The sequence below is a fragment of the Parasteatoda tepidariorum genome, chromosome 10 (genome assembly GCF_982258835.1).
Source record: "Parasteatoda tepidariorum strain Cologne lab strain chromosome 10, Ptep-v5.0, whole genome shotgun sequence".
Lineage (NCBI taxonomy): Eukaryota > Metazoa > Arthropoda > Arachnida > Araneae > Theridiidae > Parasteatoda > Parasteatoda tepidariorum.
The window spans coordinates 81824212-81840467 of record NC_141764.1 but is presented as its reverse complement, the minus strand read 5'-3'; the positions used below and the strand labels follow the sequence as shown (position 1 = coordinate 81840467).

The following is a 16256-nucleotide window of genomic DNA, read 5'->3' as shown; positions in this document are numbered from 1 at the left end:
ACCTTATCAAGCGTTCATATACAATTTAAAAGGTGTAGGAAATCTCGAAATACCGAAAATGCAAAAAGTGTGCACCGAAATCACGTGCCTTTACACCATACAGTGGCAGTCAAAAGTATTCGTACAATGAATTTTTAAGTGCTCATCGCTTCATAGTATTTTATTAATTATACTACGTCATTAAACACAGATACCAGGTCTTGTATCCTTTATTTTTGAGCAATTTAATCAAAAGAAGTTTTCTTGTAAAACAATTACAGAAAAAAAATATGAAAAATAGAAATTAATTATCAAAACTTTTGTGTCAAAAGTATTCGTGCACTTAAGAAATTTCCCTAAAATTATATAGTATATCACAGTTTAATACTTAAAAGGATACCCTTTCGCCTTAATTATTGCTTTCATTCGACTTGGCATTGAATCTACCAACTTCTTTGTAATATCTGGTGTAATTGATGTTTTGTTGCAATATGGCGGTTTTCAGCTGATTTTTATTTTTTACTCCTCGATTTTTGATTTTGTCGTCTAAAATACTCCACAAATGCTCAATAGGATTCATGTCTGGTGATTGTGGAGGTGTGTTGAGTCTTTCGGGAGTGTTATATAATACCCAGAGCTTAGCATTATGAGCTGTATGCTTAGGGTCGTTGTCTTGTTGAAATATATAGTTAGTTTGAAGACCCATTTGTGAAGCGCTAGAATTTAAATTACTTTTTAGAATGTCAATGTACTTTTTGGGATCCATAATCCCATCAATGATGTGCAATTTACCCACTCCATGTGCGCTCATACATCCCCAAACTAGAATGTTACCACCGCCATGCTTTACTGTCGCACTCAAATTTTTTGGTTGTAGCTCTGTATTCTTTTTACGCCACACAATTTGTCTGCCATCAGATCCAAACACGTTAAACTTGCTCTCATCCGAGAATATAACCCTGTTCCAGAAATCAGGATTTTTATTAACATGCTGTTTGGCGAAAGACATTCGTTTCTTTCTATTAAAGAAACTTTTTTCGAGATACTCGACCATGGAATCCTGATTCGTTAAAAGTGCGGCGTATAGTACTTACCGAGATCGAAATTCCCTGTTTGAGGACTTTTACTGCCGGGGCACTCAATTTTGGATATTTCTTAATCGATCTTACGAGTAAGCGTCTGTGCTTAATGATGAGAATTTTTGGGCGTCCACTTCGTGGAATATTTTCAACAGTATTGCGTTGGCAATGTCGATCTCTGCACTGTAGATCGGGGTCTTCCAATAGCAAGTGATATCTTTCTTAAAGAGTTATTATGTAGTTTCATTATCAGTTTTCTTTCAGCGAGAGAAGTTCCCTTCCGAGCCATCTCAATTTAAAGCTGTATGATTGACAACAAAAAATGCGAGTTTCAAAGCTAGTAAACATAAGAATGAAACAGATAAAGCGGTAAAAGTAAGAAAAATATAAAGTCTCGCCAAATATATTCCCACAAACGATATTTGGCGCACAAATTGTCTTAATTTTATTATTTTACAACTTGGATGTACGAATACTTTTGAAGCACGAGGTTTAGTGGTGAGATTCAAATTCTCACTCTATCGAGGAGCTCTTTATGACCAAATTTAAAAATTTCCTCTTAAAAATTCAAATCATTCATGCAACAACTTGAAAAACATTAAGATTTTTTGAAAATTTTAATTAATTTTTACGCAATTTCAATTTTTATTCACTTTTGAAGTTAGTAATTGAAGTGTACGAATACTTTTGACTGCCACTGTACGTTAAATAGTTTCACTACCAGTCTTGGAACGTTTTGATTTTGTCTGTACAATCAATAACGAGTTAGGGAGTGTTTTTGGCTGTCATCAATTTGCTTTTACCAGTAGAAACTTATGTTCACCGTAAAAAATCTGTAGGCATGCTTTCAGTTCTGTTATTAGGATAGTTATATTTTAATTTTAAAGTGTCTGTAAACTATATTAAATAATTTAATACTGCTTAATTTCTATCCGCTTCTGATCTGTTCAGACTAGTTCGAATTCGTTTTAATATTCTCTCTGCTATGCGTATATTTTATTTACGAATTCATTCTATTTTAAGAATAAGTGTATGTATACAACCTAAATTTCTGATTCGTACTTTATATTGTCAAATAAAAATATCTTTACTGAATCCTATGTGTATCATATCTTACTGCAATTATAAATTTTTTGTTACTTAATAGCAAACATGGCAGTTCGTGGCGACTACTTTACACTAAGTAGTGGAAAGAACATTCTCGGACAGCGATTTTCATTTTTTTTCCGGCTGTGAAACCCTGAATGATTTACCTACTTTCAGCGAAGCCCCGAGGCTTAATGAATAAATTTCTTTAGAAATTGTGAATATATAAGAAAAAAATAGTGTAATTATTTTAAAAATATTTAAAGATTTAAATTTTAAATTTTTATTAATTATTTTAAAAATACGTAATGATCTCAATTTCAATTTTTTTTAATCTTTTAAAAATATGAATAATTTGAATCTTAAAATGTTATTAATTATTTTGAAAATATTAAGTGAATGAATATCGAATTAAATTTTTTTATCATATCGTTTTATCAATAGTAATAATAAAATTGAGTTTCACGTCAGATAGTTGAATTTAAAGTTCTGTAGCGGCATCTAGTCTACTTCTCAATTTAATTTCAACGCATGCATAAACTGAAGATTTGATTTTAATGTATGCATAAACTGAAATGAATGAGATGAAATATGGTTTCATTTAATATAAAAACAGAAAAGGAAAGGAAAAAAATCGTTGAAAATAGTTATCAAAGAAACAGACTTCTTTACTGAATTTTATTATTTTTATTCGATCGAAGATACTTATGGAATTTTTCATAAATGGATGTCCTTTTCATAATTCATTGAATATATCGTTATTAGAAAAACATTGTTTTGAAATTTCTTTTTTTCACAGGAATTTCAGTTAAATAATTTCCCAAGAATTGCGGAAATGTAAAATAAATATTAAATAAAGTGATATAAATTAATATTTTTTTTCAAAAATCATAACTGGTTAAAAACAAATTCTATTCCCCGGGACTCAAGGGTTCCGTGGAATACAATTTGCGAACTGCTGTTCTAGATTTTTCACAGGACCAGGAACATCCTTGGGATTTGCTGTAGTGCGTAACACTCTGGCGTAAAGTAGTTGCCACCATTTTTGGTGTTTAGACTCTCAAAAATGTTTACTCAGTGTTTAAGAATTTCTTAAATAATGTTCGTTATTGTTTCCTCCTTCCATTTTTCGACAATTTTAAGATGCTCATGGCAAGTTCACTATATCAGACAATGATAGTCATTTAAAGAGTCAAGTCACTTCCTACGCAACCAGTGCCCTTGTCCTTTTCTAAGCCGAATATGTTTTTGTTATTGTTGTTCTGCTTTTTGTTGAATTAATATGGTTGAAATAAAAAATCAGGCAAACATCATGCAGAAAACCCTTTCGTCTTTCGGAAATGAAGTTGACAGGAAAAAGCGTTACAGCAATTTCTCTTTAAACAAGAAAAGAACTTATTTCAGGTGTGATTTTTCTAGTAATCTGAAGAGTAATCTTTAACACTAATAAGTCATTTCTAGTAAATCTATTTAAAAAAAATCTGATTTGCTAATTTATTTATTTTTCCACTTCGCATTAGACATACACCTGCTTATAGAAACAAAGAAAATAATATTCTGCATCTAGAGTTTTCCAAGACTTTCAAAATTTTCCGATGAAATGGAATTCCCTTTTATATATTGCTCCTCTTAGACATAATTTAGTGTGCGTTCTGGAAACAGGAAACTTACTACTGAATTAATGCATAGTTCTTTACTCGATATAAAATAATTCAAAATAAAAAATTTTGGGATTTAAATTGTCTTTTTCTTTTTAAGTTAACTTAAAACACAAATGTAACTGATTCTATCACGTGGCCGTAACATTTATTTAATAAATTGTTTAAATACAAATTAACACAAACCTTTTACGGTGAGTATGGCGCTGTGAGAGGTGGTTGAAACATCATTACGAGCTACGCAAGTGTAATTTCCGTTGTGCCTATAGCTCAAATTCTTGAGTGTCAAAGTGGATACAAAGTTTTCATCCGCATACACTAGTATCGCATCAAGATCTCTTGCATCGAGGGGAGAGCTGTCCTTAAACCACGTAGTCGAAAGTGGGCCATCTCCAGCAATAATGATGCATGTTACTGCAGTCCTCATTCCTTCATGTAGATTATGCGGAAAAGAAAAATTTGATATCCTTGGTCCAGCTGTAGAGAAGGAAAAAAATTATTTGTTATTCAAAAGTAAGGCGCAGCATGAATTGTTCTCGAAATCCAATGTTTTCTAATTATATATGAAGGGCTTTTATGTTTTGTGCTGCCATCTAGGTGAAATTTTGGAAACTTGTATTATACTTTCCTGGAAACCAGAACTTAGTTCACTCAGTTTAAAACTCTGTTTCTGTGAGAACGAACTTATATATTTTTCACGAATTAAGTAAACACATATTATTTACTCCTCTCAAAATTTAGCAAATAAAAAAGGAATTTCCATGGAAAAACTGTAATAAAATGTGCTAATATTCATTTCGAAACATATGACGGACGCTACACAAGACAGTCATAATCAATTGAAAAGAAAAGCAATTCTCAGTCCAATCATCAAATTAAAAGTGTACGGCAACGTGCTTATTCACCAAAATATTTTGTGAAAATTAAGTAGAATGTATCATTTAAGTTATTGACCAGGTATATAATTAAAAGATTTAAATATACTACAGTCATTTCTTTTTTATCCAATTGCACTTGAATATTTGGACTTTTATTGCTCTGTCCTTCCTCTTATTCTGTAAGGAGCTTCTTGTTTTATTCCCTAACTTATATTAGATTCTGAAAATACTTTCTTGGATACCGCCGTAGAATTCGATCCATATAGCATTGTAAAGTTGATTTTAGTGTAGCAGAAACCTTTATCATAAAAATCCGACAAGATTTATAAATTAGCAAAACCATGCAAGCTTGAAAGAATGTTAAATTTAACTATTCTAGTTTACGTGTAATGAAGTTCACCTTTAGCTTGCATAAACAGCCTTTATATATCGAGATTTAAACTAAAAACATTACATATAACCACTAAGAAATGTAGCGTTTGAGAACTTCAACATACAGAAGGAAAAGAAATTCACCTTTGCAATAAAAGCCAAAACATTATATATTTTGTAAAAGTTTATATGTGCCTTTATCCAATATTTAAAATTAAAATATTAGCAACATATCTGTTTCATAAGTAAAATTTTTAACCAGTCAAACTTATTTTGTCAATTATAAGAAACCACAAATCCAAACGTTTGTTGTAAGGTTGCTTGTTATCTGAAAAAAACATCACATTTTTAAAAAAATGCTCTTTAACCCTTTGGCTACTAACGGGACTCATTTGTCCAACAAATGTTTAAAAATTACTAATGGACATATGTATCCCACCATTAAGTACGTCCAGAACATCTATGTCCCAGCCTCTAAATTGATAACCGCTTGTCAGAAAAATTCCAAATACTATTTTGGATTGCTTATTTTGTCCACTAAATACCTATTTTGTCCTTTTGAATAATAAACGGAAAAAAAATCTTTTTTTTAAATTCGTAGTCAAAGGATTAATGTATTAACTAATTTTACAAAAAAATAGCTTAAATCAAACTACTACTTTTTATTCAATTTCTCCTGATAATATTTTTAATAGCTAAAATAGAAGTTTGCTTTTATCTTTCATTCGAAACAGAGAGTCGACAGAGCTTAAGATAACATTAAGTTCCAAAGCTGCGTACCCAGAAATCAGGAAAACTAGAGAAGATCTGATTATATTATAGTGGATCAGGATTTACAATTGCGGCTTAAAACAGTTAAATTGTACGTAATTAACAGTGTGCTTGAAACTTCTCCCTTCCTGACTTGGGAATGCATTGCAACGAGGAAACATTTAGAGGAATAGTTAGAAACAGAGTAAATTACTGGGTTTTATTAGCTTCCTAATGGTACTTTCTCTATCTTAACAAGAACATAGCTACCCTCCGCTAAGTAAAGCTTGTTAAATACCCTGTAATTGTTATGGCAGGGGAAGATAAATATCTTATGGTTGCGATTATGTTAAATTGTATCCGGCCATTTAGACTTAACATTGTGTGCAAACTACAAGACATTTTTAAGCATTTTAGGTTAAGTAATCTAACTTGTGCTTTTAATCTAATTTAAATTTAATGCCGCTAATATTAAAAAACAGAGGGAATGATTGCTTTAAATTTTCGGAATTTTAATAAGAATTTACTTTACTGAAAATATATTCTAACGTTAGGAGCTATGAAAATGTGTTATTTTTTATTCGTTTATGCAATCAAAACAGATTTTGAAATAATATTATTACTTAGTTATAAATTTATTTCTAATTATTTATAATGTTTTTGAATTTTAAACGGCGATTCTTAATTCATACTAAATCTTCTTTTAATATGCGCTTAATTTATAATAAAATAAATGCAACTATTGATTTTGAGTCGAATGAATATATAGTACAACGAGAAAAAATAAAATTATTGTACTGCATAATAATGACATTTCTGATAAAAAAAATAATTTTGGTTAATTTAAACTATTCGATTTTCAAAATCCTAGTATTTTATGATATTTCATAAGTAAGTCTTTATAAATTATATTAGATGCTACTACTGTGCTCTTATAAATGAAGAAAAAACTATTAATTTTAAAAATGGTTTCATGTGATTAAATCTTAAATGTATTGATTTTATCATCCGTTAAAAATATTATCAACTATTAACTTAAACTTAAACGCTTTCTTTAATTAAATAGAACTTGATTATTATTGAAAATTAATAAACTATAATTAAATTAATAAACTATAATTAAATTAATAAACTATAATAATGGTATTTCTGATTAAAAAATATTTTTGGTTAATTGAAACTACTTGTTTGATGATTTTTCCGTTCAATGGCAACGGTTTACTGGAAGTTCTGGTTTCAAAATCAAATTTCTTATTACCACACATTTAGTAAAATATACAAAACTAAAAAGTAAATTATCCAAATAAATGGTTTTTATGCCCATCTCTAAGGTATCATGATAAAATAACTAGATTTTACCATATTTTCCAGATTTTTATCCCTTATTATAATGCCGAATTTTATTGTTAATTTTACCAAAATAATCACTAAAGACCTTCAGTAAAAATTACCAAGCTTTTAGATGTCAACTATGCATTGTTTTCTCAGTGTATGTTCGATTTATATAACTGATATTTTCTATTCATTGAGAATTCTTATTATTTTGTTAATAATGAGTGCTTAAATATGAAAAACAAATATTGTTGAGAAGAATTTCATTCCATATTTGTGCTGATTATATTTAGCTTATCATTAACCCCACAATAAGAAGCACATACAGCAAAGATAGTTGAAGGAAAGAACATGCATACATCGGATGGAATTCGAACCCGATACCCTTTTGATATAAGCTCAGCTCCTTGACCACCATTCACCGGGTCGGCAAATTCCTTTCAGCAACAAACCCTTATGGGAAAGGGGGTTATGAAGGCTACGGCGCTATAGCTTCGTATTCAACGTGGTCAACATTGCACATAAGAAACTTTTATTTCACAGATAAGTATCCTTCTTATAGATTCATATTAAGATATTGGATATATCAGCTTGCACTAGCGAACTGAAGTTGGGTGAGCTTAAAATCTTCCCTGGGGATCAAAACAGAGATCTACACGATTACAGACCATTATTTTAACCATTCAGCCATCGTGACTCATCTTCCGAGTACAGTAATTGTAAAAATAAATTATTAATGAACTTACTTCTAATAGAAATTCGGAAGGTTCTAGAAACTGGTGCACCTTGAGGACTCCGGATTTCACAACTGTACAGGCCACCATCTTCATCTGGCTTGATGTCAGTTATTAATACGGTACCATTCTGAAACACATGTTGCCTTTGGTGGGTTGGCAGTACTTCTCCATCTAAAATATCATAAAGAAACATCATAACTGCGTACTTAAAATACAAAAAAGTAAAATTTTAAAAGTGTAACTTTTTCTTTTTCTTCCTTCCATTTTATGTTCATTCTGATAAGCCAGGAAAAGGGAGCTTCTTAATTATCACCTTTAACCCCTTCGCTCTGGGGCTCGTCAAATTCGCGGAGTAAGCTTTCGTCTCCTACTTCTCGTACTAGTGATATTTTCGGGCATATAGTTGCATCTCTTGTGTCCGGAATGTTTGTTTTATCTCTTATTTTACACACTAGATGGTTGTACCAGACTATTTTTACGTTACTGAAGATTATTAGTTTATTTTAAACTAGACGCCAGCACAATATCCAATTGCATGTATTTGTGGTATGTATTTCGTACTCTTATCTTAGGTACGTATACGTTATGTGAATACTCGTGGTTTGTGTTCCGAGTCAAAATATTTATTTTCAATATAATGCATTTTGTTATTGTGTATAGAGTTAAAGTTACATGGTATATATGGAATTTTAAATTTCAAACTAAATAAAAAATAAAAAATGAATACATATATTGCGCATTGACCATTTTTATATAATTATCTTGAATAAAGAAAAGGCACTTTTATGATCTTTTTCCTTAAAATAATAAGATATTTAAGGGGTTACTTTTAGTTATTGGAATCCTAGTTAAAAATTTAGCAAAGAAGGTATACACATTAGTAGGCGAAAGCAAATATTTAGGTGCGGAAAACAATCTTGCCGGGTTAAAAATCTAACAAAAATAGCACTAGACCATATATGGCAGTACTGTTACTTTCGTTACTTGTACCGTCGGTACAAATAAAAAGTACGTACTTTTACTTGTACTTGGTTACTTTTTAAATTTAGTACTTTTACTTATACTTTCGTTACTTTTTTAGGGGAAAAGTACAAGTATTTGTAGCGGAAATGTCGAATAAAATCGTTACTTTTTTCTAAAACTCGGTAAGCTTTCTAAAAAAAATTTAATTAAAAAAATGATTATGTTTTTTTAATTTATAAAATTAATGTGCAATATATATGCATTCACAGCTAACTTCGTGTTTAAATACCTTGACCTCCCGTGGAGCGCTTATTCAGCGTGGATAAGCACGTTCTGAGAAATTCTCGCAACAGACTCAGTGACACCACTTTCGAAATGCAATTATTTTGCAAAATGAATAAAAATATTAATTAGCATGTTATTTTCATTCATTTTCAAGTTTTATGCATTTATTTAATACATTGTAAATAAAAAATTTTGGATTTTGTTATTAAGTTTTTTAATTTTCATTTTGAACTCCCTAATAATACATTAATGACTTAACACATTTTTTACTAAATACATTTTTACCTAGTACATTTTTTACTAAAATTATGTTTATGCCCGACCTTATCAAACAACGCCCAGTCAAATCTCTAAGAACTTCAGAACTATTTGTGTTATAGAAAGCTATCATATTATAATTACTATTTTAACTCTTGAAAACTCGAAGGTATTAATTTAGCCGCTGATACTAAAATTCGTTTACAAATTTTAATTATTACGTTAGGCAGAAATGTTCGGAAAATGATTTTCTCGCATGACTTCAACATTAGCCATTGTTACAAATAAAATTGTAGACTGTTATGTTTCAACCTATACTGCACATTCAATTATTTTTTACTAGCTCAAAGATCACAATGCTATCTGAAACCCTGTGTTTGCTTTGTTTATGTTTGTGCTTTTAAAACGCATTTCTATAGAGTCAAACAGTTTTAAATCAATGGTAATTTAAATAAATAAAAATGATAAACTAAAAATTAAAATCAATAGATAAAATTTCTTTTTCATGCAAATCTATTAAAAGTTTGATATTAAAATTATATTTGATTTTAAAATTATATTATACGATTATATTATAAAATTATATTATAATATTCCGAATTTAAAAATAAATTAATGTTCATAACTTTCAAAATTAAAAATAATTAAATAAATAACAACAATTTTACAAAAACATTAAAAAACATAAGAATATTATTCAATAAAATTTTAGGTTACTTTGAATTTTCGGTTTCCTAGAAATGTACTTTTAAATCGTTACTTTTTTCGTTCAGTACTTGCACTTTTACTTGTACTTTTTACTCGTTACTTTTTAAAATAAGAACTTTTTACTTTTTACTCGTTACTTTTTTTAAAAATACTTGTACTTCTACTCGCTACTTTTTAAAAGTAACGTTGCCATATATGCACTAGACACACCCTTTCTCGCTTGATAAACTTAAATATATGCAATTTTGAAAAAAATAAATAAAATGAAAAATTTCAGACGACAGTTGCTTGAATAGAATAGTATTCCATGCATTTAAATATAATATTTTGAAGTTTATACTGCACAAATATTATATTTTAATAAAAATGAATATCCAATATCAGTTTGGAATCTTATGCATAGAGAAGTATTTATTTTTTTACGAATGAATTAAAGTTTTACTTGAAAACTGAAAAAAGGAACTCATTTAAGTGAGATCAATTATTCCTGTCATTGTGTTTAGACATTTTGCAAACACGCAAAACTTTTCAAAACACGAAGATTTTTTTTATTTAGTACAAAAGATTAGTAAGAATCCTTTAATTTGGAGGGAGAATATTTTTGAATGCATTCATAAGATGTTTATTGGTTCTAATAAAATGAACTAATTCGCAAGATGCCAGATCTCTGTATTCGTAATGTAATTTCTATCTCCCCAATTTTAAAGTAAAATCAATTATAGTTGCTTGACAACTTAAATAGTATAGCATATTTTTTCATGAAATTTGTTTAAATAAATTAAAAATGTCAGTACATTAATGCTAAACTTTCTTAGAATTGATTAATAAATATTTTATTAAAAGACTTTTTTTACCATATGAAAATGTTATACTGAGAAACGAAATTGTAAAGTAAACATTTTTATTAATTCGAAGTTTTTGAGATTTCTCTTGCAGGACTTTTCATGGGTTCAAGTGTCAAGGAGTGAGTAAGCGAGATACATTTTATTTTATATAGACAAACAAACTTTTATCCTCAAATCGATTTATATAATTGAACTGGAATTCCTGTTATGGCAGTCCTTATTACAGGTTTTTTAAATCGTTGCGGAAAAGGAAGTTAAAAAAGTTCACTACTGGCCATTAAAATTGCTACACCAGGAAGGCGACGCACAACGAACATGAAATTTGCAGGGAGGATAAAACATGTTGTGGTATGCAAATAATTAGCTTTTCAAGGCATTCATGCAAAGCAGGCAGCGCTAGTGACACCTACAATGTGTAGAAAAGAAGAGATTTGACAATAAGTTTCTCATACAGAAATTGAATTTGAGCATTGTTCTTGGATAAAAAAGTTTTTGTTATGCCTCATGTAAGAAAGAGAAATGCCTACCAGCTCGTGTCTGAGTTCGAGCGAGATCGAACTGAGGCCTACCGGGATTACGGTTTATCGTACCGAAGTTAAGAAGAAGTGACAACACTAATAAAATTGATAATATTTAGATTATAATACGTGTTACTCGTGTACCTTTAGCAAAATTTCAAATCTATAATTATTTTCCCAAAAAATCCACGTTTTTATTCTGTGACAACGCCCAATAAAAACTTACCCACACAATTAGAACACTGTCATTGTCAGTGTCACTGTCACTAATTTGTCAATTTTCACAACTTCATCGACATTTTTGACTGCAAACGCTTATACCTTCCCGACAATTTGAGGCTCAAGGTAAATTAGGAAGCGAGATTCATCAAAAATTTTCCCGAATTTATAAAAATTATTTTTTTCCTAAAAAATGGTACCTGATGGATGATTTTGATTTTGATATATGAATTAATCAACTTTTTTTTCTAGAAAATCACATAGTGTCATCTAATGACAGAAAAATGTGCAAATGAGTTTTGTAATGTAATTAGTTATGTATTATATAAGAAATTTGTTATCTTCTTTCTTGGTCTATATTGAAATACACCCTTTCAAATTATGCAAGTATGATACATTTAAATATTTAAAATTAATTTTAGAGATAAAAGTTATTTTCGCAAATTTAAATTTCCTTTTAAATTTTTGATGAAATTAAATTAAATTTGCTTGTTTTGAAAATTAAAGACGGCAAATTAGTGACTTCAAACTCTCAAGGATGTCAAGTCATTCAAATAAATCAAATCAAGTTTTCATAACAGTTTTTCATAAAAAAAATTGAAAATGACAGATTAGTGGTCTTGACAGACTAGTGGACAGATTATGAGTCCTTAAATCAAGTTCAAGTTTTATTTCAAAGTATTTCAGAAGAAAAAAACTATCGTTACACCAATTATTTACATAAAAAGTTCTTTAATCGTTACTTAAAAAATTTATAATGATTAAAGCTCCATTTTTGTTTCATTTCATTTTATTTCAAGTTTTTTTTAAATTGTATACGTAGACAAATTTATTATATGTTATCCATTTACACCATTACATAATTTTTCACAATTTTCTACAATTTCCTTTCTTTTCAGCAAATGTACAATTTACCCCACAATTTCAAACAGCACTTTTACCAAACACAAAATAAAACTATTGCATGTTTCTATAAGGTACGATTTTAAAACCAATATGGATATGATAATTTTTTTTATCAAAAATTCTTTTAAAAAGTTCAGAACTCCCATGTATGTTCAGGTAACAAAAATATTGAAATAGAAAAAGTTGAAAATTACTTTAGTTCCCAAGGTATTTATTATGCAAGCAGAAGCAGCATGTGTGAAATGAATTCTCACTACTTATGATAAAGTCAAATCTATAATATGCTAGATAAATAATGCATGAGACAGTCAGAAATGGTGATGAGGAAGAAAAAAAAGATAAAAGGTTTTTATAAAATTTTACTTACAAAGCAATATCGCTCTTTTTTTTTAAAAAAATATATCTATACGTTTACTCTCAAGTAAAATTGTTTTTGCCTTTTTTATGAACACCCGTAATTATTATCTAAAATAATTAAGAAAGGGAAACTTGAAAATTCGCGGTGCATTGGAGGAATTAAAAAAGCAATCTATAATTGCTTTTAAAAAAATATTTTTATTTTCATTTCATAACTAACTTGCATTTTTAATCAAAACGGAGTGAATTAATTCAATTTATTATTAAAAATTAAAATCCTTTTATATTTGAACTCTTGTATAACATTTATAACATTTAAATAAGAATTACTTACGTTAAAAATGCGCCAGTTTTTGAATCAAACAGATAGGGCAGAACATTAAATGAATTTTTCATACAACTATTTTCTTCTTATATAATGTAATCAAAATTGTTATTTGTAGCTAAATATATTTTATTATTTTTCTTTTTAACCCTTAATATTAAATGAATTTTTCAGATGAAATTTTTTTACTTTATTTTCATAATGTAATTGTATTTGTTATTTAAATCCAAGGATTCCTTATTATTTGGCTTGTAACTTTTATACTTAGGTTGAGATAGACTGGTTGGTCGGGTGTTGAACCCATGTCCTAGAAGTTATGGGTACGATTTCCACTAACCGAGGACAATGGTGATTGGTACCCGTCAAATCTGTCGGGGTCACAAAGTTCTCCAAATTTCCGTCCAAAAAATCAATACCTCTGAGGGTATCGGATCAGTGATTGAAGAGCTTTAGTTCAGATCACAATTATTATCTGTGAATGCATGGATGGTGCGCGAATGTATCCTCCCAGTAAAACCAGCTGTGATGTACGTGTGTGGCAAATTCTTGTCCATAGATGGCGTCACTGCTAAACAAGAAGAAACTTACCCTTCTTCTTTAAAGTGGACATGTCAGTATTGACAAGAGACGCAAGACAACAATAACCCCAACACTTAAGTGCCCAAGATACATTAGATCCAAGTAACTCAGGGGTTAAAAAAATATCTTAGTTCACAGCTTATGGTAAAAAATAGTTTACCAATAATAATTTACTATAGTCCTTACTCATTTCAAAGTTAAAGAATGTTTTTTTATTTTTTATTTTAATGTCCTGTTAATTTGCGATCGATGATATGATCACAGTTTTTGTAAATAGGAATGGGATCTGTGGAAGAACATCATATGTTAACCCATCTTTATTGTTTTTACTTTTTTATCACTAGTTTATTTTACATTTACCAAATACGACCTTCATATTCAGGAAGTAAACAACTGCTTTAGCAATGACGCAGCACTCTAACAAAAAGAGTTTGCAATGGTTAAATATATATATATATATATATATATATATATATATATATATATACAGAGAGAGTATATAGAGTACTTCATAGTTTTTGGCCCATAAATTTAATAATATTTTTTTTCATTTAAGTGTAGATAAAATGTGTAAAATGCACCTTACCTCTTTTCCATGCAATTTCATCATATGGGTAACCACCGAAAGGACATGACATTCTAAATGAGCCTCCAGCTAAGGCAGTTAAATTACTCAGCGGTCTGATGAAAACAGAACCAAACACATTCAGTCTTCTGGAGTGAGATGTACTTCCAGCTTCATTAAAAACTGTACACGTGTACACTCCACTGTCTGTCACATCAGCTGACGTTATATTGACGTAGCTAATAACGTCGCCACCTGTACTCAAATACGTGCTCACCACGATACCTGGTCTTGAGGACAGTGTCCATAGTCCATCCAATGTCCATTTCACTTGTGGAGTGGGATTTCCGTTTGATATGCAAAGGAGAGAAACGAAACTTCCAGGGCGTACTGTTTTCTCTGGAAACGTTAGCTTGAATTGCGGTGCGAGGTCTGAAATAAAGAAAAACAGTCAGTGTAAATATTTACCTAAACCAGTTAATGTTCAGAGCATCTGACTCGCATATATTCATTCTTAATTTTTTTTAAAATTTTTAATTGTGAAAAATAAAGAAGTAAAAAAAAGAACTCCTTAAATTTCAAAAATCAAACATTATAATGTTGTTAGAATTTAAATTTAACCAAGCTTTTTTGAAAATCCTTGAAACGATAACTACATTGTGAAAAAAGTAGGGTCAAATGTATGAAAATATGGTGAAATTTGTTTTATTTCTTGCTCTATGGGGACTCTAAAAACCTCTGTAATTTTTACCATAGCGCTTTGGAAATGGTTCAGGTGAAATTAACAATAAAATATGGCTTTATTATAAGTGATGGAATTTGGTAAATGTAGTAAAATATGATAATTTTATCATGATACCTTGCAGCATGCCGAAGAAATCATTTATTCTATTTTATTTATATTTCAGTTTTATATTTTCTTACAAAATATGTGATATTATCAATTATAATTTTGAAAATCAGGATTTTCCGGTATACTTCTAACATAAGTTATCAAATCAATAGTTTAAATACGGTATATTTTGGTTTTTATTACCAGAATTATGTTTTTTTTTTTACCAGAAATGTCATTACCATACAGTATGGTAATTTTACCGGAATTTTTCTCTCCTTGCAAGAATGTCCTTATTGAACCGATTGCTTAATATTCAACAGCTTCTTGTTTTAAACTGTTAAATTTCTTTTTGTAAACATCAGGATTATTTATAGCCCATATTTTTCAAAAGAAGTTCAGCTGATTTATTGGCAGAAGATGGTTTCCTAGTCTTCTTTAGAAGAAAAGTCTTATAAATTTTTACGGCTTATTTTGCTTGAAAGTGAAAACTAGTCTTAATGGTGTTGATCCAACCACACTGAATATATTTGAAAGGTTTCCTAAAGGTATTTGGCTCAATTTTGTAAACACACCTGAAAAAACTCACAGGTATTTGGCCCCTCAAAAAATTGGTTTTAAATAAAATATAAAAATAATTAAAAATCTGAAAGCGTTTTAGTTGTTTTCTGAGTGTCATTTAACTACAGTTTTCATTTAATCGAAATATTTTCTAGAAAATCTTCAGAGTTTTGTTCACTGTGTAGAATTTCTGATTAAATAAAGGTAGGTTTGTGGTACCAACACTTTGAGTGCACCATCTGTTAAATGTTTCTTACCGCAAAATATTATATCATAATTTTTACTGCATTATTTATTTAATTGGAGTGATTCAGTTGTTTTACGGAAATTATTAAATTTTAAAAAAAGTTTTTTTTTTGTTCTGTAGCATGTCCTACTTACAATGGATTTTAGATTTTACGGTATTAAATATCAGCACCTTGAATGCCAGTATTTTGAACCGTAATTTGATCTGGAAATTTTTG

General features: G+C 29.4%; 1 protein-coding gene across 1 annotated transcript in view; it reads right to left on the bottom strand.

The window, feature by feature from the left end:
- LOC107454452 (cell adhesion molecule Dscam1) overlaps nt 1-16256 on the bottom strand; it is a 106251-nt gene that overhangs the window by 32905 nt on the left and 57090 nt on the right. The window contains exons 7-9 of the mRNA XM_071184207.2: nt 14421-14831; nt 7881-8042; nt 3989-4279 (exon numbers count right to left, since the gene is read on the bottom strand). Coding sequence (XP_071040308.2) covers nt 3989-4279; nt 7881-8042; nt 14421-14831 — 864 coding nt within the window. The remainder of the gene's footprint in view (nt 1-3988; nt 4280-7880; nt 8043-14420; nt 14832-16256) is intronic.